The following is a 24,721-nucleotide window of genomic DNA, read 5'->3' as shown; positions in this document are numbered from 1 at the left end:
CACCGCGCATTCCTGGGTAGTCCTCAGCTGCCAGCATCTGATTAAAACCATATCAACTCGCTGTGAGTGGCTAACTAATCTGAAGGCGAGAGCGCAACAGAATATTTAACCGGGGCCCCGGTCCCAGCCAGACTAGCGGCTGTGGTTACCGGATCATGCACGCAGCGGCACGGATCTAGCCTGTAAGCAGCTTTGCGAGCTGGGCTCGGCTCTCGCACAGCCGGGGACGGCGGTGATGCGGGGGCGAGGGAGCTGTCACCGGGGGAAAGAGCTTTTTCTGCCACGACGTGACAGTCGGTGCCGGCGGCGGGGTCCCGCCGTGGGGAGGACGCTGGGCCGGCCGCGGAGCTTGTGCGCGGCCGGGCGGGCCGGGGCCGCGCTCGGCGCCGCTCCCGCAGCCCCGAGCCGGAGGCGCCGCGGGGGCCGCGCTGCGCCGGGAGGCGGCGGCGCCGGGGTGGCCCCGGCCCGCGGGGGGCTCGGAGCCGCCCGAGCCGCGCTGCGGGGACCGTGTCCCGGCCGAGGTGGGGTAAGAAGCCGCCCGCATCCTGCTCCGGGCTCCGGCGAGGCGGGCGGGCGGGCGGGGGAAGCATGACAGCAAAGCGATATAAACGCGCGTTTTCGTTTTGTGTGTGGAGAGGATGGGGTTAAGATCATTAAATAGATTAACTATATAAACACTAAATTTCCTATTTCCTATAACTATTTAGTTATAATAAATAACTAATATGAAAGAATCTGTCTAACAGCAGAGACAATGAGAACACACGTTAGGATGCTGTGAAGCAGGAGTAGAGTTTTGTTCTGGTTTTGGATGGAGTGTCCTTGCTAATTTTGATGGAGCACTCCTCTGTCTGACGATGACTTTCTGCAGGCTACTTGAGTCTAGGGTAAACTGTAGATGTTGATGATGATGTCTGGAATTTGTCTTCTACCTTGACAGAGAAACTGACTTCTCAGGTGATTATATATAAGGTCTAATGTCCGTTATATGGCGACACTTAATGTTGGGATGGTGCCAGTGCAGTGCGCCTTAAGATAAACGCAGGTGTTGCCAACACAGCCAGATTTCCTCAGCTGGACTTCCCTATAAAGAGCTTTTACCCCTCAAAAATGTTGAGACTGGTTACTCAAATGCACACTACAAATTCACTGGCAAGTCTGATGATTTTATTGAGAGTCAGGAATTTTTAAGTCTTCTCCTAATTAAGCTAGTTTGCCTTCAAAAGGTACACTTTTTTTCCTTCAGAAGTCTTCTGTAACTTCCATAAACAAAGCTGCCCAAAATTAACTGAATCTGAGAGCATAAGGGCTTGGATTTGCACTCAGTGCTAAAGAATGGCCAGAGGTATGCTCTAGGATAGCAACATCTCTGTAAACAGACAAAATTAAAGATGCAGATTCAATTAGAGAAAATTAATTATGGAGGTGTGTGTTCTTGTTTCCTGTGAGGATTTGACAGACAATGTTAAATCGAAAGGATGTCATTGTGTCTGATAGTGACCTGCTAGGCAATTATAATGCTAGCAGGTCTTTGTGCCAGCTTCCATTAGGACCTTCCTGGAGGCAGGTGAGGCTGGGGGCATGAAGTGTAATCCAAAGAAAATCTTTCCAGTTGAGCATTGTCTGAGGGAGTCACTCTGACTTTGAACATCTGTTCAAAGAATCACTGCAGTTGCATCCAGCAGTGTCATCAAATATTTCTTGAGGTATAATCAGCTTTTCAAAATTCCCTGGATGGTGTAAGGATGTGGTCAAGTCTAAAGCAGGCATTTTTATTGATAGTAGGTTTGCATTGGAAGGAGGACAACCAAATGGCAACAAAGGTAAGGAGGATGAGGGTGCTAAATTAATGTCAGGTGAGCCATCAGAACAGAGGCTTAACTAGCAATCATGATTTGGTGCATAGGAAAGCTCAGTGTAAAATGGAGTGAATGCTGAGTCCTTCAAGCTTTATGTAGTTTCTTTTTGTGAAGGTAAAGGTGATTGTGTGATCTACCATATGTCTTCTACAATGCTGCTAGGTATCTCTACACAATCTATTTTCTCACTGAGAAGAGCATTACTTGTTAAACTACCTGCACACTGCAGGCCAGTAGCTGCTATGGACATACTGTACTTCTTGCTCAAGGCCTCTATTTCTCAAGCAGATATGAGAAGAGACATTCTAAGCACTAATCAGTCTAGGTGATTACATATCAGTCTAGGTATGGAAAGGGTAGATTTTTTCTCTGTGGGAAGGCGAATAAATGCACTTAATGTCAAGGAAGGGTGAATGTGTGGATGCTCAAAAATCAAAGTAGAAAAGCCATAGCTTGAGATATGGTGTAGAAGTGCACCAATATACTATACTTGATGGGTATTGTTGCCAAGCCTAGTGATTTTTCTCTCCTACTGATGCTCTCCTTTCCTAGTTAAACCTCACACTTTTAGAAAATTTGCATGACCAGCTGGGTTAGCACTGGGAATGCTGGTGGAATTTAGTCGGCAAGGATAGCAATATGAGACCACTACAGAAGTATGAATTTGCCTGTACAAAGCAATAAATTCCTCATGTAGAGAAAGCCAGCTTGATCTGGAAACAGTGCTGATACAAATCCTGCTTGCTGGCTAGATTCTGTCAAAATAGATGATGAAGCGCTGTGAAGGTAACTTGTAATCTGCAAGGATTTTGGAGAAAAACTTTAGATCTTGCATGTAGACTAATGGACTGGTAGTAGAATCAAGATGATACCATTGGGATGGGGGATTGCCAAGAGGCCTTAATGAGCTTCTGCTGTAAAACACAAACAGGCATAAGCCACTACTTGCTACCTCAGTATGGACCCTGCAGTAGTACACCCTGGGGTTGTGTTAAAGAGATCAAATAGAATAAGGTGTATAGGGATTGTAACTGAAAAGAAAAACTGTCATTAGAAACCTGATTCTGAGACTGTGCCTGGGTTCAAGGGTCTCAGGGTTATAAAGAACCTGGATGAAGCACAGTGTCAGGCCTAGTCAATAAACAAGAAGTACCAGTTTCAACTGGATTATCTTGTTTATACAAGCTGGGCAGTTGAATGCTGAAAAAAGCATCTTCTCCCATCCGGGTCTTCTCAGCCCTGGCTGATGGAGACATAGACCATTCTAGTCTCCCCTCCTCTGAAAGACTATGCCTTGCATATGTTCTGGACTGCTTGAGGATGAAGTGTCTCAGGTGAAATGCCCTGTAGATCTTTACCCCTAATTATCTGTGTGGTTTTTAAATTAGTTTTAAAAGTTTTTAATATAGCTTCACAGGTGGTGCATGTCCCCTTAAATCTAAAAGGTCAGATATTACAGGGCCAGTTAAGGACAGATTATTGGCCTTGGAGCCGAATTTCCCGCTGTTCTGTCAGTTCATGTTCCATCTTTAAGCAATAAGATGAGGATTATCTGTCAGCAGAAAAACTAGGTCTAAGAGACAGGATAATAGACCTTTACCTTGACAGTCAGGAGGCTTCATGACAATGTCAGCTAGGAAGTTTTGCCTCTAGCAAAGTCTATGCAAATCCTAATGCAGATGTGCCATATACCTAATAACTTTAGCCCCATGGCTAAAATGCCTATGGATGAAACTTTCCTCTTAGGAGAGGACAAAAGACGTTGGGAACACTAAGGATGTAGTTTTAATATTACAACCTGTTTTTCTACCTTACAGATCTCTTCTGTGCCCTATCGGAATACAGTCATTTGTGCTTTGAGGCAAGGGACAAAGGTCACTGTATGAGTAAGGACTAGTTTTCTGGTAGCTTAAATCACAGATCTGTCTGCAAACAAAAGCTACCCTGGTTAATGGAAGGTAAACTCTAGATCTGACACTACTCCTTATATCCTTTTGAGGGATGGGGGCATCCCTAAAATATGCTGTCAAGACTATCATATAGATGGGAATTTAGAGAGACCCTGGTTAAGAATGCTTTGTGGTCTGGATTTACAAATAATAGTGTAAACTTCCTCTAATATTTGTAATTATAATTACTGGTAGGGAAACTTACTGTAGAACAGTCATCTATGAAACTCTATTAGCTGTTCAGATGATATCTACTGGAAGAGCTGTAGTGGAACGCTAAAATTCCTGATTAATGCTTTCTAACCTCTGCTTTAGCTCTTTCTGTAACACGTTTTTATATTTGAGTTGTGTGCAGTTATTCCTTTCTTGCTGCATGTAGAAGGGAGAGCTGGGGGCCTGGGTAATAACTAATCTTGAAGGCAATTGTAACACTTATAGTAAGCAGTATGCTTCATAATACCTAACGAGACTGGAACTGCTGTAGAACAGCCTACAACAAGCGGGCTCTGCAAGCAAAATTTTCATCAGTCTTCTCAGAATACATAATGAACATAATTTGCATCTCTTACAAGAGACAGGATGGAGTGACTCCTGTGACAATATCTGCTACAACAATTTGTGTATTGAGAGGCACAGTATCTGGGGGGTAGGTGGAGTGCTCCTCAATTACTGCTGAAATGGATGTTTAGTGACAGGCCTTTGGCTGCTTGTGGGATAATGAGGCTTGGTAAGCAAACTGCAGTACTCAACAACATGGCCAGGATTACATGGGTTTAGGTTCTGTGAATGCAAGAATAATACAGGAAAATCCTATTTTCATGCAAATAAATTTGTGAACTGGTAGAGAACACAATTAAGAGTAAACTGTGCAGAGTATATGCCATCTCTCTCAGTACAGCTTGCATATAACCAAACTGCAAAAAAGGATAACTGTGCCAGCAGCAGACAGTTAACTGTACGCAGCTGACATAACCCGTGATAACAGCTTCAATATGTGTCAAGTTCCTGCTCTGAGAAGGAGGGGAGAAAAGCATGGTTATTGGCAAGAGTCCTTCACTATACTAACAAGCAAGAAGATCAGAACCAGGCCTTCTAGGCAGGAGGGCTTTAGGAGTACAGTTGGAAATGAACAGTTTGATTTGTTGTTCAGTTCAAACGCAGTTGCATCTGAGTAAACACTAGATGCCTTGAACAATAACTGCTTTGCTCCGTGTTGTTTGGTATATCCAGTGAGTCTCAACAAGGAATATTGATAAAAGATTGATCTTGAGATTACTCATCCCATGGGCAGGTGATGCTTTCCTTAGCAATAACCACAGCAGACAGCTGAGCTTTGGGTCAGGTGCCACTGATCTGTGAGGCTTCAGAACTGGAAACTGGAGAGGGGTATAGAAGAGTGCTCCCTTAGCAGGCTGCAAAACATGCTGTCTTTCTTGAAGGCCGATAGGAAGAAAATTATTGTGGGTAATTTAAATATATAATCTAATTAGTCTCTGTTTCCAAAGTAATATCTTTCTATCCATTTGAGGTGGACGAGCTAGATATCTGGGCACTACTTTTGGATACGGTAGTTCCTGGCTGAAAAAAATAGCTCTGTCAAACACCATGACGGTGCTAGTTTCCTTCATCTTGTGATCCGGTCTTCAGGGAAACAGATAGAACTAGCTCATTAAGTGCTTTTCACTCGTTAATTTATGTCATTCCATATGTTCATCAGGTACAGCATATTTAAACTGGCCATTACTTCTCTTGAGCCCACTGCTTTAATCTTCCTGCAAAAGATACTTTTATTTCCATGAAAAGTGGAAGAAAAATCCAAAATAGCATCACTGCTGTAGCTGGGTTGACAAGTAACTAATAATCTTATCAGAAATCATATGTTTAAAAGCATAGTAGAATGATAAAAAGTACCAATCCAGTTGCAACACTTGAACTGTGTGACCTGTTCAGTCCCAGCTGCTAACTTGTGATGCTCTCTTGGCCATGATTCAAGTGTGTATGAAACACTTTCAGGAACTAGGTTTGAATTTCTGTGTTCTTGCTGAAAACCATGAGGTTCAGAGGAGACTGATGTGATGAGAACAGACTGTTCTGTTCAACTGATGAAATAGCAGCTGGCAAGTTGGCTGAACGGTGAGATGTCTGTGTGTTTTCACAGGCATAGTCCTGCACCAGCAATGGTACATGCCAACAAGTTCTGTAGCTGATGTGGCTAATTAGTGCACTAAGACAAACTTGGTAGTTGGTACTAGGGAAGGGAGCAGCACAAGGGAGGCATTCCCTGAAGTATCTAACGCTGTACTTCTATCCTGCTAAGTAGATGGAAGTCACCCTTCCCTGTTTCTCATTACTGGTTGTATATGATGAAGATAGCTGGACTGTGTTCCACATCCTGCAATATGTAAGTACTGTTGCAGTTTATTCCAAACTGGAATTCTTGTTGACCGAGGAAGTCCTTAGCATAAATCTGCCTCCAATACCTCAACAAAGTATCAATGCACCTCCTGAGTAAGAAGACAAAACATCAAACAGGGCTTGAAAAGCAAGTTGCATACAAGAAGTTCCCTAAAATAAAATCCTGTTATTCTAGAAATACCTGGCCCAACAGGTAAGCGCCTGTTTTAACTAAAGTCACAGTAGCAAGCAAATGATCTCTTGAACACAAAGCACATTTCTACCAATCAGTAGCCTAAGCAGGACAGTTCAACAGGATTTTTGAATTGAGTGGTGGGTGTATTGCTAATCTAGGCCTTACTCAATTGTAGGAATGACAGTTAGCTGCACTTGCCAGGCAGTGTAGTTTAATATCCCTTTCAGCTGTCTCTCTTACAAGACCAACCACGGGACCTTTGATCATACTCTGCAGTATAAAAGTATGTATTCAGTCATCTTTCTGACAAGTAATACTGCTCTTGCATTCCAGACATGGCTAAAACTGGAGGTGAATAGTTCCCAAGCTGTCTGTGAACTTTCTTCTACCACTTGCCTTCAAGCAGGTACTTGACATGTAAAAGTGTGAATACATCAGGTATAACCTACTCGTAGGTAAGACAATTACTTCTCATGGATATGCTGGTTCATAACAGAATAGTTGGGAGAAAACAGACTAATGTTAATGCTTGCATCAGAACAAGCATCTGGAATGTTCCATCTAAATCATTGTAATCTCTTGTGTCATGTTACAGAAGGTTTATTGAACTTGAACTCTTTAGACACTGTCAGATACAAGAGCAATGAGTGTTCTAGCAATGAAAGAAAACATTTAAGAATATATTTTATTTGACTCCTCAGCATGAGTGATCCTGTTTAAAAAGCAAAAGTCTGATTAGCACTTTTATGGTTTTGATTTATTAATGCATGCCTATAGCTTCTCAAGGCTACTACCTTTGAAGCAGAAGCTAAGCAGAAAATGTGATAATCAGATGGGGAGTTGTTAGAGGTAAATGTCAGTCAGCCCTACAGGGGCTCACACAAATGCACTATTATACTCCTGATGTGAGCAGAAGGCTGCCAGTCAAGATAATTTACTGACAACAGACTATCTGGCTTTACAACTTTGACTCTTGCTAGTCATTGTGTGAATTGCTGTTCAGCCTTTAATCTATTTTCTTAGATTGAAAACTAAAGTCTTGAATTCAATAGCACAGCCTTCTCACCAGAAGAACCTGACTAACCCTTCAAGAACAGTGGGGGAGGAAAGAACCTGCCCCAGAAGCATGTTCAGCAGTTGAACTATTGCTGTGCTTCTTGGTACTACTTCATCCTAACAGGCTATATTTCACTTGGCAGTAAAAGCTTCTCTTGTCCTCTCCTGGCCTTGCAGATTCTAATTCAAGGTTAATATTTACATGCATTAGCTCTTTAAGCTGAATCATGTACTTGTAGGAACAAAGAAGGAGCTGAGGCTGTGAAGACGACAAAGCATTAGGCTGCTGAGCAGATGTTTAGCTTATCTGCCTCTGACTTTTTGGGTGTCCCTAACCTCTTCTCAGATAATCTGTCATCAACTTCGAGACTTTTATCTTTGCCTGCTGAGGGGGGAAAGCCTGTCTGTTGGTGAGGATTCTGTTCAGTCCTTAATTCTATGACCATAATGAATTCTATGACAGCCATAATGAAGATTCTCAATTTGCTTTTGCACAGGACAAAAACATAATCATTAGGGGTATCTATCATGTCACCACCCCTTTCTCAAATAAAAGATATCTGTAAATGCATCTCTGAGGCAAACTATATGTTGCTCAACAAAATTGTCCGGCATGTTCTTCAAAGTCTTGCTAAGAAACAGGTATTTCAGGGATGACTTGTCATTACTGGCAGCCCTCCTTGCAGAAGACACCAAGAGCACAGCATGCCAGAAGTTGTAAACACTGACTTTCCTAAGGTAACTATGTAGAAATGAAGTGCAAGTCTTGAATGGAGAGTAGTCTGACTTGAGACAGTAGGTAGCAAGTTGTATATCAAGGACAGTGTGTTGAGGGCTTGACATGGTGTTTGTCTGAGGAGTCATCAGCTTCTGTCTGCTCTTCACAGGATAGTCCCTGAAAGAAAGGAGGAAGATACTGCTAGTGGTCTCTTTACAAGCCCTGTCTGGAGTAAATTGAAAAGTGGATGAGAAAAATGTGTGATATGTGGGGATACAGGCAGTTTTGTGCACTTCTCCCAAGGTGGCAGCATTTGTAAATCTTTGTATTTTTTGTATCTGTAGTCTTTGGATTTTTGAAACGGTGCATTTAACACAGTAATGAAGATGGGCCATACAACTGATCAGTGAGTAATTAAAGTGTGGAAATACCAATCAATGGACTCATCTACATGGACAAGATTCAAAACGCTTTAAACAAAGGGCTGACTTGGTTGCTGGGGGAATGATCTTGTTCTTTCCTATGCCAGTATATCAGAAGGCTCAACTGTCCTTTCACCCTTGCATGAAAGCATATGCATCTCTAACCTTGCCATGCTTGTTGGCTGACTCTTCTGAGATGACCTCAAAATTAAAGTGTAGGAGAACAATTCCAGTCTTGTTGCCTTCCACCTGCAGCTGCAGTAAGGAAATTCTAAGAGGCTGAGTACTGTAAAACGAAGCCCCCAAGAAACAAATGGAAGATTTTAACTTTAGTCACTTGCATGTCAAGCACACCAGCACTTTCCATTAAGATAACACAAACTTAATTATGATGAAGACCTTGCTGAGCTTTAGCTTGAGTGTATAGCCCAGAAACAATATTTAACTTGTGTTTGAGGGTCTTTTATAGTGAGCAGAATAGATTACTGCTAGCTCAAGCCACATGTTTCCCCCCACCCCAGTGAAATTTTAAGGTGAAGCCAGAGCCAATTTAGTTCTAGACATGTGGCTTCACTTAGGTATGAAGAAGTAGTTATTCAAAATATGAAAACTTATTAAGGTTACCTTTGTCTATCATTGCATTATTAGTTTCACTAATTTTTTTTTGTTTCTGAGGTGATTTTCAAAGACACCAAGTTCTCCAAAGGTATTATAAATGACCATCGTGTACTGTGAAATCTCACCAGGGAGCATGAGTTTTTCCAGATCTCAGATATGAGTAGGTCCTGTAAAGTAGCCAGAAGGTCCTCAGTAACCGAAAATTGCATTGCTAACACTAAAAATGAGGTTTTCCATAGTAACACAGGGTATTTGCAAAGGTTCAGCCACACTTGTGTGCATCTCTGCCCATCTTGCTAAACTGTGGGATTTTTTGCTATCTGATTCTATAAAAATTAGTGGTCTGACTTCCATACAATGGAGGTAGATGTCAATGATGACCAGGGATGCCTTGAATTCAAAGATGGCAGCTGCACATATAGACCACTTTACAATTGCCAAAGTGAGGTCTTGCTTGTGCATATTTGTTCTCCCCTAAGTTCTTTTTTGTTGCCTCCCAGTTGTACTTCGATCTGTGATACAAGTTGTATAACACCACAGCTGGGTGTAGCTCTACTAATTAGAAGAACAAAGATCACTGACAAGCAGGGTTCGGTGCCTTGAGGTTCTTATTTCTTCTTTGCAGAATGGAGCTAGGCAGAATGTCTTAAAGCTTTAACTCAGCTTCTTGAGAGTAAGTCTTATTTCTCCCTTCTGGGCCTTTTCCTTCTATTCTGTCAACAGTAATCTTCCATACAGGAGTGAGTGTTTAACTAATGATACAACCTTAACTCTTTTTCCTTCATTATTTCTATAGGTCTTGATAAATCTAGGCAGGAGTTCCTTATGCTTATGTCTGAAAGCTATCTCCACCCAAAACTATACTATTAGGCAAACTAGCTTAGCTACTCTGAAAGAAGAATTCAGTTGACTTCATTTTATCTGATTAAAATGTGGATTTCAATAGCACAATCTATTTTAGCACTGCAGCAAATATTCTGCAAAAATCCCTGCAGGCTTAATAGTTTCCCCCTTGACCCTTTGTCAGTATGGACATACAAGCCACTCTCTCAGTGATAACATTTCTTAAATAACCATGGCTTGCTAAACAAACTCTTCCTCTGACATCTATTTCTACTCAGAACCACTTGAAACTTTCGCAGCAACACCTTTGTTCCATTGCATCAAATGTTCCCTAACTGTGGCCAGATAAGTTGCTTACAGAGGAGAACAGGTATAGCTGACAGTTCTTTCCCATTTGAGTACCCTTATCTCTGTTGATTTACTTGACCAATGCTAAATGCAATTCCCTAACCATCTGGTAAGAAGCCAGGTCTAATTTTGCTTAGATTAGCTCGTTCCCTAAAGGCCTTCCACCTGGTTAAGTGGAAAATGAGGCTTTCAGGGTGAAATTCTCTCTTTAAGATCTAGGAATTTGTATTCTTCCTGGGTTAAGAGTCAGTTAAGAATTTATATCCATTACTCAGCAACAGGCTGGTTGAGTCAGTCTGGTTATTGACTTAGCAGTAAATTGGGGGAGGAGGAGAAGGCAGGAGTAAGAGCAAAACTCTGAAAGTACACTTCAAGGAATGGGTAAAGCATCAGCTATTACTAATGAGGAATTGGCTATTGAGAATAACAAACTTCTAGTGCAAGGGGCTATGCAATACTCTACCACTTGTATCTACATACAAATTGCGTCTCAAATGCTGGATAAAAGGGGTGGCTTGATTTGTAGCAGCTTGCCTGGATGTAGGGGGAACTGGAGTGGAGCCAAATCATTTAATCACCTAAACAATTTCTTGACTTTGTTATCCTAAAATTCGAGGGACTAACTGCAGCCATTGCAATATCCAGACAGAAGATTAATAGAATGGTTTCTGTAGCAGATGTGGATATCGAGGTCTTTCTGGTTTGGTTTAGGTCTTAATAACTCTATAAACTGATCTGAGTACCTCTGTTTGGTAATAGTGAATGCTTCAGCCATGTTGGAGCAAAGTATCATGACTGTAAATTATTTTCTAAATTTGTGTCTCAGAGGCAAAAGGATTGCATGGCATAGAGGTAAGTCCTAAAAGTCCATAGTTTTTTGTCAATTTGCAGGGTTTTTGAAAATATCAAGGTTACTTGATTACTGTTAAGACAAGTGTGTGGGGGGTTGACTTGAAGTTCTGTTGTGTTTTTACTGGAACAATCTGCAGCCTGAGGAAATTATTTGTTTTTACCTGCTGGGTAGTATAACCTCTGACTTTTGCTGGTTATAGAAAAATTGATAATTTCTACTGGCATGTTTTGAGTGTTCTGGTGTCATCCTCATGGGTGTTTGGAGCAGATCCTACCAAATGTTTCTTGTTTTCTCTCCTATGCTACTTTAGAATTGCAGCTGGCAGTGCTGAATGAGAAAAGACCAAAATACCTGAGGTTGTATAAATAGCCTTAAAAGGTAAAGAAAGCTAAAGACTGAGAGGTTGAAAGATGTTGGTGCAAACGTAACCTGTTGATGTAGATCAGTGTGCCTTACTGCTTAGGTATTACTGAGGTCAGGGTTCATCACCTCCTGGCTGTAACTTCACGCTCTGTGTAGTCTTGAGTCACACCTGCCGTGTTATCACTCCTTACACTTTCAGGGTTTGTCAGGCATCAGTGCTCAGTGGAACTCAAATGGACTAACAGCTCTAATAAGAATATTTCTTCTTCAAGCTAAAGTATTATGTCTGTCTTCTAACTGTTATCTGGATTTTTAAGCCTACTGTGAACATAACTGGCCACAAAACCATCATGTCTACTGAAGCTGAAACTACTGCTACCAACAGCCAGCCTGAGCAACAGGCTCCACCAAAGGCACAGAATTCAAAGAAAGAAAAAAAGAAAGGTGAGAAATGCTTACCACTTGAATCCTTCTCTATTCTGTGTCCTTAATCTTTTGCATTTGCCTAAACTAAGATCACCCTCCCACTACTGCTGAAATAACTCTGAATTTTCCAGCTGACCAGAAGAGTGAGTAAATATGCCAGTATAATAAACTTAACCAAAAGGTAGGCTTTTGTTTTAAAAGATTTTTTCCTTGCCTTAAGTTCTAAAGCTGTCTGTTTCACTGTTGTTTGCTGAGCCTGAGAAGTAAGCAGGAGCCCATTGGAGTGAGAGTCTCCTGAGGAGGTGACCAGACCCTGCATCATCATGGAAGCTGTTAGTCTGAACTAACCTGAATCCTCCCCACCCTCCAGAAAGGAGATTTGTGCTAGATACAAATTCCAGTCCAGGGAAGCTAGAAAACTCATTCCATGAGAATTATTGTACATCAGATAATAGATTTTTGATAGATTAGATCATGTAAACACAATTACCTCATATGAAAATACATACCTAGGTACATACTTCAGCTATGTTGAGCATGCAGAGAAGAAAAGCAAGCAGTTCCTACTAGGAGGAACAGTAGAAATAACAAATTAGTTAAAGTCCCAAATGCTCAGAAGGATGAGAGTACCAGGACTCATTGTAGAAATGATGGTGCTGATATCAGGTTCTGGCATGGGAACTGGGAGATGATTTTTGCACAGCAAGAAGAGATCTGCCTACCTCAGAACATGGGGATAACAGCTAAAGGCCTTACTGAACACCCTGTATGGCCATGGGAAGTACCATTTCTGCATGGTGTCCTTTTTTAGCACCAATATCTACTTGAATGTTGCTTATCCATGTTTTAGTCTTTTACATGGTGAACAATTGTTCTGAAGCCCCGAGACATTAAGTACTGGGCTCAACTCTGAACTGAGGCCACATTCTTCAATAGTACTGTGACCTTAAAGCAGTCTTGCAGTGCGTATGGATTCTTAGTCAGCTGTACTCAAAAGACAGTTTTAACATGTACTTGATTTTTTTTAAAGATCACAGATCTTCACAAAGTCATTTCTATAATTAAAAAACAACAAACAAAAAAACAAATAAACAAAACCCAACCAACAAAAAAGAAAACAAACAAAAAATCCCAACTCACCCAAATGCAAAAGTAACCTCAAAAGACAAACAGACTCACCAAACCTTTTCTCTGTCTCCAGGGCCAGAAAAAACACATGAATCCCTCTTGGCTAGATTCAAAGGTGATGGTGTAAAATACAAGGCTAAGCTGATTGGCATAGATGATGTTCCCGAGGCAAGAGGAGACAAAATGAGTCAAGATTCAATGATGAAGCTGAAGGTAAGGGATTGATCTGTCACACAAGGAACTATCTCTGGTTAGCCTTCAAAAAGCAGATCAAACACCCACTTTGGCAAAACTTCAAACACAGCTGAAGGGTAACGTAGTTACTAACAGCACAGTCTAGATGGATGTTGCTTCCTAAACTGTAACCTCTGGCTCAAAGGACATTCCTCTGAAAGTCTGGGAACATTCCTTCGGGTCTGTAGGCATCCAGTATGAATGCTGGCAGTATGAATTTCATCACACATGATGAGCTTGGTTTTGGAGGGGAAGGGGGGTTGCTGTGCAATTTAACACTGACTTCAAAGTACAAGTTGGCATCCTGTGTCAATTATGACACTGAGAGATACAAACAAATTTAAAAATAATCTCTGCAGCAACAAAGACCATTATTTCTGTAGCACAGAACATTCACATTCCTTCAATCAGACAGGAAAAGCAGGTAAGGATGCTGCTACTGCAGCAGTTTTGTGGACTAACATCTGTTTCAAAGCTCTAAAACATTTACAGAGAAAACAGTCTAGATCTGTGGTATCACTTTAAGCCTAAGAAGTAATATATTACAAAAAAAAAGTTAAAGCTAAATCCAACAAAGATCTCATCAATACTTTGGCATTCATTCTCTTTAGGGGATGGCAGCAGCAGCCCGTTCCCAGGGTCAACACAAACAGAAGATCTGGGTAAACATCTCCCTCTCTGGTATCAAGATAATAGACGAAAAAACTGGGGTAAGATATAACTTATTTTCTTAATGTGATTCTTAAAGCTAGTGAGGTACCTGGAAGTTAGACCAATATGAATTAGATTCCTATTTGGGCGCTATACCCCATATCCACGTATAAAAAATTCACTTGTTGAAATGTTTGTAATGCTGAAGACTCTTGTCAGACAGCTGCATCCTATTGTGGTTAGTCAAAAGCTGATAAATCTGAGGTTTGGACTGAAGACTTTTAACAATCTCAGTCATTATAACTACAGAGAATAGCAGCTATTATATTTCCAGGAATTTAAACCAGTAGGTTTTTTTCCAAATTCCAGGTTATAGAGCATGAGCATCCAGTAAACAAAATCTCCTTCATCGCTCGGGACGTAACAGACAATCGTGCCTTTGGCTATATTTGTGGAGGAGAAGGCCAGCACCAATTTTTTGCCATAAAAACAGCCCAACAGGTATGAATCAGACACTTTCACGTCCTATGGATAATGCTGTTGTGTAAACATATAACATGTGATAAGGGTCTAGTGTTTTGCTGGTAATCCTACAAAATCCCTTTGGGGAATACCAGCATGCACGGCTAGATTTTACGGAAAGAAAAATAGGAATTGACTGTGTCACCACTGGCTTCTGTCTTCTACAGTTTCTTTGTAGTCCAGAATAAAAGCGCCCAGCTAGTCTTGGTTACTGTGATTAACAATGCTTAACTTGTCTATGTACCATGAAAGTCATTAGTGAGACGAACAGAGCCATTAGCACAGGCTTCCCACAGTGAAAGTACTAATTCTTAAGTAAAATAGTTGGAGATTCACTCTGAATTAACAGGAATATAGAACTACATTAGTCTAGTTCATGTGATGCTTTGCCTTGTGCAGCAGGGAAATCACTTATTCAATTACAACGATGATTCTGGGACCTGAAACTGGCAGGTCTGGTTCTCCTAGGACCTCCTAACCCTAACCTGTTGGGAGGTATTCTGATCCTTCTGTGGTAAGTTCCTCACATGAAGAAATCGTGTGTGCAAGGTTAATCTCTGAGGGGAATCTGTACGTAAGAACTACTGGAAAAAAACTACTTAAAAATAACTCTAGGAATTATGCATCTTCATAAAGTTAGGTTTTTTTTTTTATTTATCAGCTTGTCTTTATAATGGTTTTATAATAGTCACTATAACGACTTGATGAGCCCAGACTTCAAAGCCAGATATTTTTTACCCATTCCTGCCTGCTCTCCTCAAGAACCTGTTGGCAGCTTTGGACCCACTACAGGTGGGACTGAGGAGCTCCTTGTTGGAGCACGTTACTGCTTCAGTAACAGCTATAAGGCTTTCTTCTGTTTTATTATTTGTCAACATTCTGACCAATAATTGTATTGATTTCAGTGGAATTGTGGATTAAGCAGAAAAGCCTTTTGTATGTACTCTGGAGTCTGTTCCTTCACCACGCGGTGCTGCTTGCCAGCCTCTAAGCTCAGCCAGGCCTTAGGATAGCTCTTGACTTGCTGCTGGGTGTTTTTGTTATAAACTTGTCTAGCTCACAAGTAGGGACTTCTGCAGCTCTAGTCTGCTTCAGCTGTACTCCTTGTTAAAGCTGATAATTGTTGAAATGGCTCTTCCTGCAGCTGCTTGTTCTAAATCCCTTGATTAGGAGTGGATGGTGCTCAGGTGTAAGCAGTGAGATCTGTTCAGAGGATTCTCTGCTTGTGCCAGTGGTAATGGCTGAAGATGGGGATATGTCCTACTCTAGGCATTGACAAGTTGCTGACACAAGTGTTCCAAAGCAGTGTAGCTGAACTCACCATCTCAACATTCTTGTTAATGGATATGCAGGGCACACTGAGCCTTTCTATTCACATTAAACCATCATCATGTCACAGATCCCATTTAAAGCTCATCTGTGCTTTACACGTGTGGGGTGATGATAATTTTACCTTATGCTCGCCTTTCTCATTTGCTATTTGTATACTGTTTAAAATAAAAATAGTATTATATATAGAAACTTTCTCCACATTCGGTGCTAGAGTTGGTAGTAAATAGACAAATGCAAAATGTTCTACCTCTCAGGACACTACCAGAAGGCTTGGATAAATTTTGCACTTCTAGGACTTGCCATGAACTTAAGAAGTATTGCTACCAGCTTTTTAGCAAAAACATAGCAGGTTAGCACAAATTCATGTACAGCCGCTTTTGTAGAGTTAACAACAGTTCTACACTGCTTGTGTCCCTTCCCCTTGAATTCTGCATACGCAGAATCTTGTATGAAGACTAAACAGGTCTTTAAACTCTTGCTTTTCCTGTTACCTCAACCTAAGTCTTGCACCATTTAGGGAAGTTTGGTTTGTTGCACAGATTGCAACAGTAGAAGTCCAGGTAAAAATAGGACATGGCCTAAAATGTACATTCTTTACCAGGCTGAGCCTCTGGTTTCTGATCTTAAGGACCTCTTCCAACTAATTTATAATATGAAGAAGAAGGAAGAAGAAGAAAAGAAAAAGGTGAGTAAAACTACAGAAACTGCATGACACAGCATAAAGCTTGTTTCAATTTTGGCTGAGTTTTGGGCTCTTTTAAGACTTGATACTAAGCTCTTCCTAAATCCAAAAACAATGGAAGCTACTGGTTGGCAGTTGTGCCAGCTGTCTGACTGCCTAGGTCTGATAAGCTCCTCCAAAGTGAGACACTTTTGATATTCTACATGATGTTTAGGTATTAAAAGTCTTCTTTTTCCTTTGGAGTGAAGAAGCAAGTGAGACTGAGGTAGGTCACTCCCACTCAGCATCTCTTGATTAGGTATGCTGCTGTGCCACATCTAACTTTGATTTTGTTCATGCTGCCAGCATTATGAAGGCAATGTCAGATGCCCAATTACTTTGAAATGGAAGTGAAAGGAGCCTGTAGAACTAATACTGAGTAGTGATCTCTCTCATGCTTCCCTTCTCCATCATTTGCTTTTTAAAGCATTTGCCTTGCTTAAGACAGATTTTCAAATTCAGTTATTTCTGACGCTGTTATCCATCTATTATAGAATGGTGATGAAGAACCGCCTGCTGATCAAGCTGAAAAAAATAAACTGGTAGGTTAAATTTTAAGACTGTTGCTATTACAGAGTTTGAAACTAACTGTCTCCACATTGTGTAGGAATTGCAGTGTTTATAGATAATGTTTACTGCAGATTTTGCAGTAAGTCTGCATGATGCTTGATCCTTTTTCTTGTGAGAGCTCTAAAAGATACCAATTCTTTCAATATTTCTGCCTTCAAGGGAGTTGACCAGATGGATTTGTTTGGGGATATGTCAACACCCCCTGATATGTGCAGTCCCACAGTAAGTAGAGTCTAGCTTACTTCCCTTGGGTTTTTCTTTGAAAGCAAATTAAGTCCTAGCAATAAGTACTGGTTTTACTAAGATTTCTGCCTAGCAATCATCACTGTACTAGTAGACTAGGACTATAGAAGTATCCACTTAATCACTAGATATCACTCTAGTACTTAATTCTACTAATGTCATTCCAGTAGCTCTAGCTCAAAATTTGGCCTAATGGCACAGAAGTGTGCAGAAACCTCATCATAGGTCAGTATGACCCCAGAAATCCTATCATTTTAAATCTGGCACTCTAAGCCATCATCAGTGCAATGCAGTTGGTGCTGTCAACCCAGCCAGTGACCAAGACTTACCCTTATGTGGAGAATTCTCCACATGCATGGTGGAGAATTAGCATGTTCCCTTCCACTGGCAAACAGCTCTTCAGCTTTATTCTGAAGCTGAGACTGCAACTTGAAGTCATACTAAGGCACTGTGATTTCACAACTCGTCAAAACTAAGGACGAGAACTCAAACAGGGGTCTTTAACTCAAGTGCAAGTCTAGATGTAATTAGTTCCTACTTACTTTACAGTCACTAGATTGAAGAACAGGAATCTGATATTTAACAATGGGATCTGAAAACTGATGTTTCAGTACTGGGCTTTGGAAACCAAATAGCTGTAATTTGGCTAGAGACAACAGTGTTTGCCTGCATCATTTTGAATATTTACTGGTATGATGTATTGGATTTCGTCTTTTGCAACTATTTTCCTTGAGCTTTTTCACTGTGCAGCAAAATCTATGTATAACTAACTTCATTTTTCTCTCTGAAAAAAAATAGGAACCTAAAGAGATTCTGTTAGTGGATTTTAATTCTGAAATTGAGACCAAACAAACCTTTGCAAAAGAGGATCTCTTCTTGAATGGCATCACAGCCTCTCTTCCACAACCAAACACACAGACACCCTTCTTGCCTGAGAGTTCTTTCTCTGCCAATCTCAGCTTCTTTCCTACACCTAATCCAGACCCTTTCAGTGATGATCCTTTCACACGGCCTACGCAATCTGCACCTACTTCATTTGATTCTTTAAAATCTGATCAGAAGGAAAGTCTGAGTACCTTGACATCAGCTGGTGATGGTGCTCCAAATGGTGATATTGACTACTTTGATAAACAGTTTGACCAGATTTCAAATAGAACTGGCAAACGAGAAGCAGTAAAATGCCTGTGGCCACTTGAGAATAAGTCACCTGCAGCAAGAATTCCCAATGTGATACCAGAGAGAGAACAGAATGGCTTTCTTGAAGTCCCAACAAGCCTGTTTGTGGAAGGTGCTTCCAAAGGAACATCTCTGCAGAATGGAGTAAAGCTGGATTCTGAAAGCAATATCCAATTCATGCCACATGAGCCTATAACAATTAGCCCACCACCACAGAGTACCAAGCCAGGAAGAGGAAGGAGATCTGTCAAGGTGAACAGTGTTCAAGTAATTTATGGTGATATGCATGATTTTACTTGGAGAAGCTGGGTGGAGGAAGCTTTTCTTTCTTATTACTGTATAATTGGCTGCCTAGCTTCACAACACATCTACTGCCTTCTCTGCTCACACTAATCTCACTGCAGCCATGGTACCTTCTATTATCTATGAATGCTTCATAGTAGCTATGGTCACTAAATTCTATACTCTCTTCTTTAATGCTGCCATACTCCTGAAAAGGTCTGGTAAGTATGCTGCTATGAATATTAACACTTGATATAATGCCAGAATCTGTTATGATAGCAGTATGCCCATCAACCTAGGGTTTCATAACAATAAGGTACTAGTACTAGCTTACCAAAACCCTTGTGGTTTCTCAGTATTTGCCTACTGAAGGGAATTTCAATGACTTGCATGATTAGGCACAGGGTGGCTCTGGGTCAGCTCCATTTATCTTGTACTCAAATTATGCAAAATTCTGCTGGCCTTGCCACAACCACAGGGGTTTCTGCAGACTAAGCAGTAGTGTTTAAATGGGTAGGGTGCAGAGGGAAGCTCACTTGTAGCAAATAATTCAGCCATTTTAAGTCCTGCTCTTCTGTTATTGACTTGTGACTACTATGTATTTTACCTATTTAATGACATATATCTCAATAGGCATGAACAAAAGGGTGATGTTTGAAACTTATACTCCAAATGACATGTCAAAACCCCCTCCTCTGCTTTAGATGACAAAGTCTTCTAGCTCTGGACTAGGGAGACCTAATCATGCTAGTGTGTGTTCTGCCATGGCATCTCACTGTTTTTTTTTAATTCTTTCTAGACTGCATCAGATGGCTTATTCAGCTCAGACTTCTTTGTGCCATCTACAGAGGGCCTTGGCTTGAGCTCAGGGACACAAGCAGGAGCTCTGCCAATCAGTCCACTGGACCTCTTCAAAACAAGTTCTACCGCAGCATCTCCATTGGCTGGTCTAGGTTAGTTTACAAAAGTAAAGGTCTTGTTCCGCCCCATGCTAACACCAAAACATGGAATCTAGTTTTCCTTTACTTCTTGTTTAGTCCTATACCCTTTAATCCACATGCTGTTTGCCCTAAACTATGAAGTTCTGTGAATAGAGGGCTAAACTCTGCATCCTTAATTGAATCAGGATTAAAGCAATTAACTGACTTTGACGGCAGATTCCTGCATCAGGTACACAAGGCTTAAGTGAGCCAAACACAACTTGTGAAGTCATGGTAACATTGCTGCAGTGTCTTAATAATCATGTAAACAGAAGTAACTGTATGGCAAATCCACCTGTCACTTCTGTGCTAGAACTAAGTATGTTCCTCCTTCCCTTACAACAACCTCAATTTTGTCCTTGCAGCACTGAAATGCAGCAAAGTAAAACTTTGTAAAAAGTAAAAGTAAAAAATTAAATCCTTTCTTCCACCCCCTTTCCCCCAAACAGTTTGATTTGTAAGTGCAAACTAAGAGATATTTGCAAACAGTAAATGAAGATCTTTTGCTGGTACCCTTTGCGAAATTGATATGTTCCTGCTTGTGGTCTTCTGATGACTAAAGTGCTTTGTAACAACAATCTCCCCCCAGGTGGCTTGCCAATAACTTCATCACCGTGGACCCCACAAACAGTTTCCTTCACTCAGGCTGCATCAGTCTTTCATGGATCTGTGATGCCTGCTCAGGCTCCAGGATTTACTCCACCACTCGCCTTTGGTACTCAAGCAGTGCAAGGCTGGAACCAATCTACATCTTTTGGTGCTACACCCACTCAGTCTTCTGGTCTCTGGTTGCAGCCAGCACCAGTTCCACCTAGTTCTTGGGCACAGCCAACCAGTGCTGTAAATCCCTTCCAGAGCAGTGTGTTCACATCTCCAACGCTACCAGCTCAGACAGCCTCGGCACTGCCCTCCATGTCAACAACAGCTAGCCCACCTCAGCTGCCACCCAGAGCTACACTTCAGAAGGAGCTGTCCAAGAAAGAGAGTGATGCATTCATTGCTCTGGATCCACTTGGGGATAAAGAAATGAAGGATGTCAAGGAAATGTTCAAAGACTTCCAGCTGACAAAGCCACCTGCGGTACCAGCAAGGAGAGGAGAACAGCAAAACCTTTCAGGTGCTTCTAGAGGTTTCAGCAGTAATTTTAATAGTAAAGTAGGCATTTCTGAAGATAGTACGGATCATGATGAACTGGGAGCTAGCAAGCTGTCTGCCAAAATCACTTTGGAGTTAATGGGTGCTGAAATAGAGGGTTGAAGGGCTGTCTCAGCTAATAAATTGAAGACTTGATCAGTGGCAGTGGCTGAACACTGACATCTAGTGCCTAAATTACTTGACTAGAACCAGTTAAACCTAAGTGTGTACAACAATGTTAGAATTTCCATCTGATTTAGGCTTGGTGAGGGACAAGCAGGAGTTAATTTTGTGGCTCAAAGCCACTCCAAGCAACTTCCATGAAATTTTTTTTTGTGTTTCTAATTAGATTAGCTGTGGTGTTGCTATACAAGCAGACCTGAGTTCTTGTTAAATCTGTCAAGTGATCATGTCTCTCTTTTTTAGAACCACCAAAGCCCGTTCCTCGACAAAGTGTGCTGCCAGCTGATGGCCTGTTTGAAAGTCAAGATGAAACAGACCCTTTCAGTGCCTCATCTGTAAGTAGTAAAAACCTAACAAAACAAACAAACCATCAAAACAAAAAACAAACTACAAAAAAAACCAAAACAACAAAAAAACACCCAAACACCAAAACCCCCAAATGACATCACCACCACAAAAAAAAAAAAAAAAAGCCATCAAAACCCATTTTTTCTCCTTAATAACTGTTTTTCCTATGTTTGAGCACTACTTCAGTCCTGGTTTTAGAGGCTATACAGCAAAAACCTTTTGCATCTTTGAGGCTAATATGTAATCTAGCAGAGGGTATCTGTTGCAAGAAGGTTAACAAAGCGTTTTTCCATTTGGCTTGGCTCCACAACCAGTTTCCCAAGGTACAAAGTTCTGTAGTATTGGGACCCTTTACAAAAGAGTGTCCAGTAATGTAGCTGCAGAAATATTCCGCTTTGGTTATATATAACCCTTTTTAGAGCAGACTGAGCAGTGTGGATTGTGAAGCTCTCTAGCTGAACAAATGGGAGGTTCCATGTTCAGGACTCTGTGGGGGAGAAAGTGGCTTCACTAGATCTCTCCATTTGGGACAGAGCACTTGAAGCCCTCAGTGAAAATTCTGGACCAATTCCAGAATGCTGACTTAAGGCTTCTAGCATTTGACTAAAAGATATCATGTTCAGTAGCAAACATGATTTTCTGGAAAATACCTTGCCTTGGATTAGCATAACTGCTAACACAGCTTAGAGCCCCCTTTTTTGCTGAAGTGGTACAATAAATGTGTGTTTAGCAGGAGCTTTGAAGTATTCTTTCCAGGTGTTTCAACAGGAAATAGTTGATAGAGCCCTGCAGTGTAAATCTGGTGAAAACTGGAGATCCACTAACTGCTTCTCTCTTTCCTTAGAAGGAATCTCAGAATCCACCTTCTGGTCCTTTTGGTGATCAATTTGGCAACCCATTTGCGTAGATCAGGTAAGTCTTCCACTAATAAGCCAACATACTTCATCCTCTGAAATTTGCTGAGGAAATGTTTGATAAAGAGATAGCTTAAAAACTGCAGTAGCTTAACACTAATGCTCTCTGAAATATGGCAAACAGTGCTCGGAAGAATTTCTGCTAGAGTAACTCCAGCAGACCTGTATGTAGCTGCATTCTGTCTAAGCCTAGCCAGCTTCACTTTCTTAGAAATAAAGACTTTGTTTTTCCACAGACTTAAATCCCAAGCCCACAACAGATCTAGATTTCCTTTCCTTGAGAAAAATTAATGACTAAATATTTTTTTCAGAACTCAGAGGGGCTGACTTTAATACCTTCAGATATCTGTGGGAGAATGTTCGCATAGAGTGCCCTGTATACAGCATACAGCTTTCTGAAGTTTAATTACCTCAACAATTGCAGTTTTGGATTCTGAGTTAATCAGGATAACACTAGAATAAGGCTATTAGACTCGAACTCTGATTTTAATCAAAAGCTGTTACAAGTGCTTTTGTTGCTAAAAACTTACATGATTTGAAATGTCATACCATTGACTGAAGAGCATGATCTACTGATCCAGCAAATCTTCTGCCATAACTTTCAGCCTTTCCCTGAAATACTGTTTAGCTTCTGATAAAAGACAAGTGTTGGTATTTATTGCTTTAGTTTTGTTCTCAGTAGCTCTCTTTAAGCAATAAAACACAACTGATAACCATCCTAACACTAATTCCTTTCTGTCATATTAGGAGTAACCAGAAAAGGACAAATGGAATAATGGGACCTCTTCACAACGTGATTTTTCTACATGTTTCACTTTGCTGTCTGCTATTCTTGCTGTTGTTTCATGATGTCTGCAATCTAAAATATATCCAGGTAGATTGAAGCATGGACCCTCAAAGAACATGCTGTGAAGATGATAATTCAGGGCAAAGCAAATGGGGATATTGACTCACGCTGAAAACCCAAATTCAAATTGGTGGATGTTACCTTTACTTTAGTTCTTTGCACTCCTCTACAGAGTTTGGCAGCACTGAGTAATGTGTCTTGTACCATTTCCCTTTGCATAGCACTTACTGTCCCAAAATAGAGGAACTTAATGTACCTAGGGGACAGGTGTTGCCTTTACATGGGGGTGGTGAATTGGTAGCTAAAACTCCACACCTTAAACAACTAGGTCAGTTGCCCATTATGACAGCAGCAGCCAGTTGTAGAGTTAAGTGGATGCTACTCAGTTCTAACTGGTGACTGGACAGATGACTTGGTCTCTTAGCCATAAAAATGTAACTATGTGTAGAGGGAAATAGTCTAATATTAGTCTATTTAACTAAAAGTAAAGCTATCATTCCACCATAAATGTAACATTAAGGGACTGCGGAGTCTGTAACAGCGCTGCTGAAGCCCTGAGTACTAGAGGCCTACACTGTAAGCTGAAAAACTTCATGCAGAACATTTAGGTAGTCGTGGACACTAACCATTGTCTTGGTGCTAATAGGGTGTTTTCAGGGAGGGAAATCTACTAGGATTACTTTTCTATTAAGATGGCTTGGCAAACAAATGAAACAAGGTGGTAGGATTCTTGCTTATATCACAGTGAATCCCTGATGTGCTCGGTTTGAGTTGTCATACAGTGTAGCGGGATATGTTTCCAGCACGCTGGAAAACAGAAACACCAGAATGGCTTCACTCCATGCCTAGTCTCCTTGTGAACAGATGCACCGCTTCTGTGCCATTAATGTGAGGTAGTACTCTATCTCTTGGAAAACGTGCCTTTTCTGGAGAGCCTTTTTACTAACAGGTTTTTGAAACAGTTACAACTGCCTGTAACAGCTACATTCTTGGCCAGTGGTGATGACTGATGTGTCAGAAGTTTTTTCTGTTAATGTTGCTAAACTGGAGAGCTAAGAAAGTCAACTTGAATTCAGCCTTAGTATCCAATTCAGCCAGTCATGCAATTAGTCTTGTATACAAACTTCTCTTGCACTTTCTGTGATGAAAAAAAAAAAAAAAAAAATCACAAATTTAAGTATTTGTCTCAAACTGGAAATGTAGAAACTTGTTGATGTTACACTGTTATATAAAACTTTAGTATCTGTTACTTAATGGCATTAAAAAGAAGCAACTCTTCATACCAAACGAACATCAGTGTGGCTGTTAATTCTGTCCTCTCTAACTCAGTCTTGCGGTCTGCTTGACAAAGCCTGCCGAGAATCATTCCTCACAGGTTCTGTAGCTGTCTGATGGCAAAATGTCTTTCTAT

General features: G+C 41.0%; 1 protein-coding gene across 4 annotated transcripts; it reads left to right on the top strand.

Moving 5' to 3' along the window:
- On the top strand, nucleotides 1-24,601 carry DAB2 (DAB adaptor protein 2). 4 transcript variants are annotated; one of them, XM_066181081.1, is made up of 15 exons: nucleotides 69-182; nucleotides 6,732-6,853; nucleotides 11,937-12,063; nucleotides 13,247-13,386; nucleotides 14,019-14,117; nucleotides 14,428-14,559; nucleotides 16,514-16,597; nucleotides 17,128-17,175; nucleotides 17,363-17,425; nucleotides 18,245-18,874; nucleotides 19,704-19,857; nucleotides 20,474-21,001; nucleotides 21,445-21,536; nucleotides 22,394-22,461; nucleotides 23,211-24,601. In XM_066181081.1, exons 3-14 carry the CDS (start codon nucleotides 11,970-11,972, stop codon nucleotides 22,454-22,456), a joined length of 2,127 nt encoding a protein of 708 aa, XP_066037178.1. In that variant the 5' UTR covers nucleotides 69-182; nucleotides 6,732-6,853; nucleotides 11,937-11,969; the 3' UTR covers nucleotides 22,457-22,461; nucleotides 23,211-24,601. The 4 variants fall into 4 exon arrangements, with proteins under 4 accessions (XP_066037179.1, XP_066037178.1, XP_066037180.1 ...); XM_066181082.1 differs by lacking the exons at nucleotides 69-182; nucleotides 6,732-6,853 and adding an exon at nucleotides 1-62; XM_066181083.1 differs by lacking the exon at nucleotides 6,732-6,853 and having other exon boundaries at nucleotides 22,397-22,461.
- Nucleotides 24,602-24,721: the final 120 nt, after the last annotated feature.

Source organism: Chamaea fasciata, unplaced genomic scaffold (assembly GCF_029207755.1).
Source record: "Chamaea fasciata isolate MVZ Bird 193981 ecotype frontalis unplaced genomic scaffold, bChaFas1.0.hap1 SCAF_4, whole genome shotgun sequence".
NCBI classification, from domain to species: domain Eukaryota; kingdom Metazoa; phylum Chordata; class Aves; order Passeriformes; family Sylviidae; genus Chamaea; species Chamaea fasciata.
The sequence above is the reverse complement of the archived record's forward strand: the minus strand, read 5'-3'. Positions and strand labels throughout refer to the sequence as shown.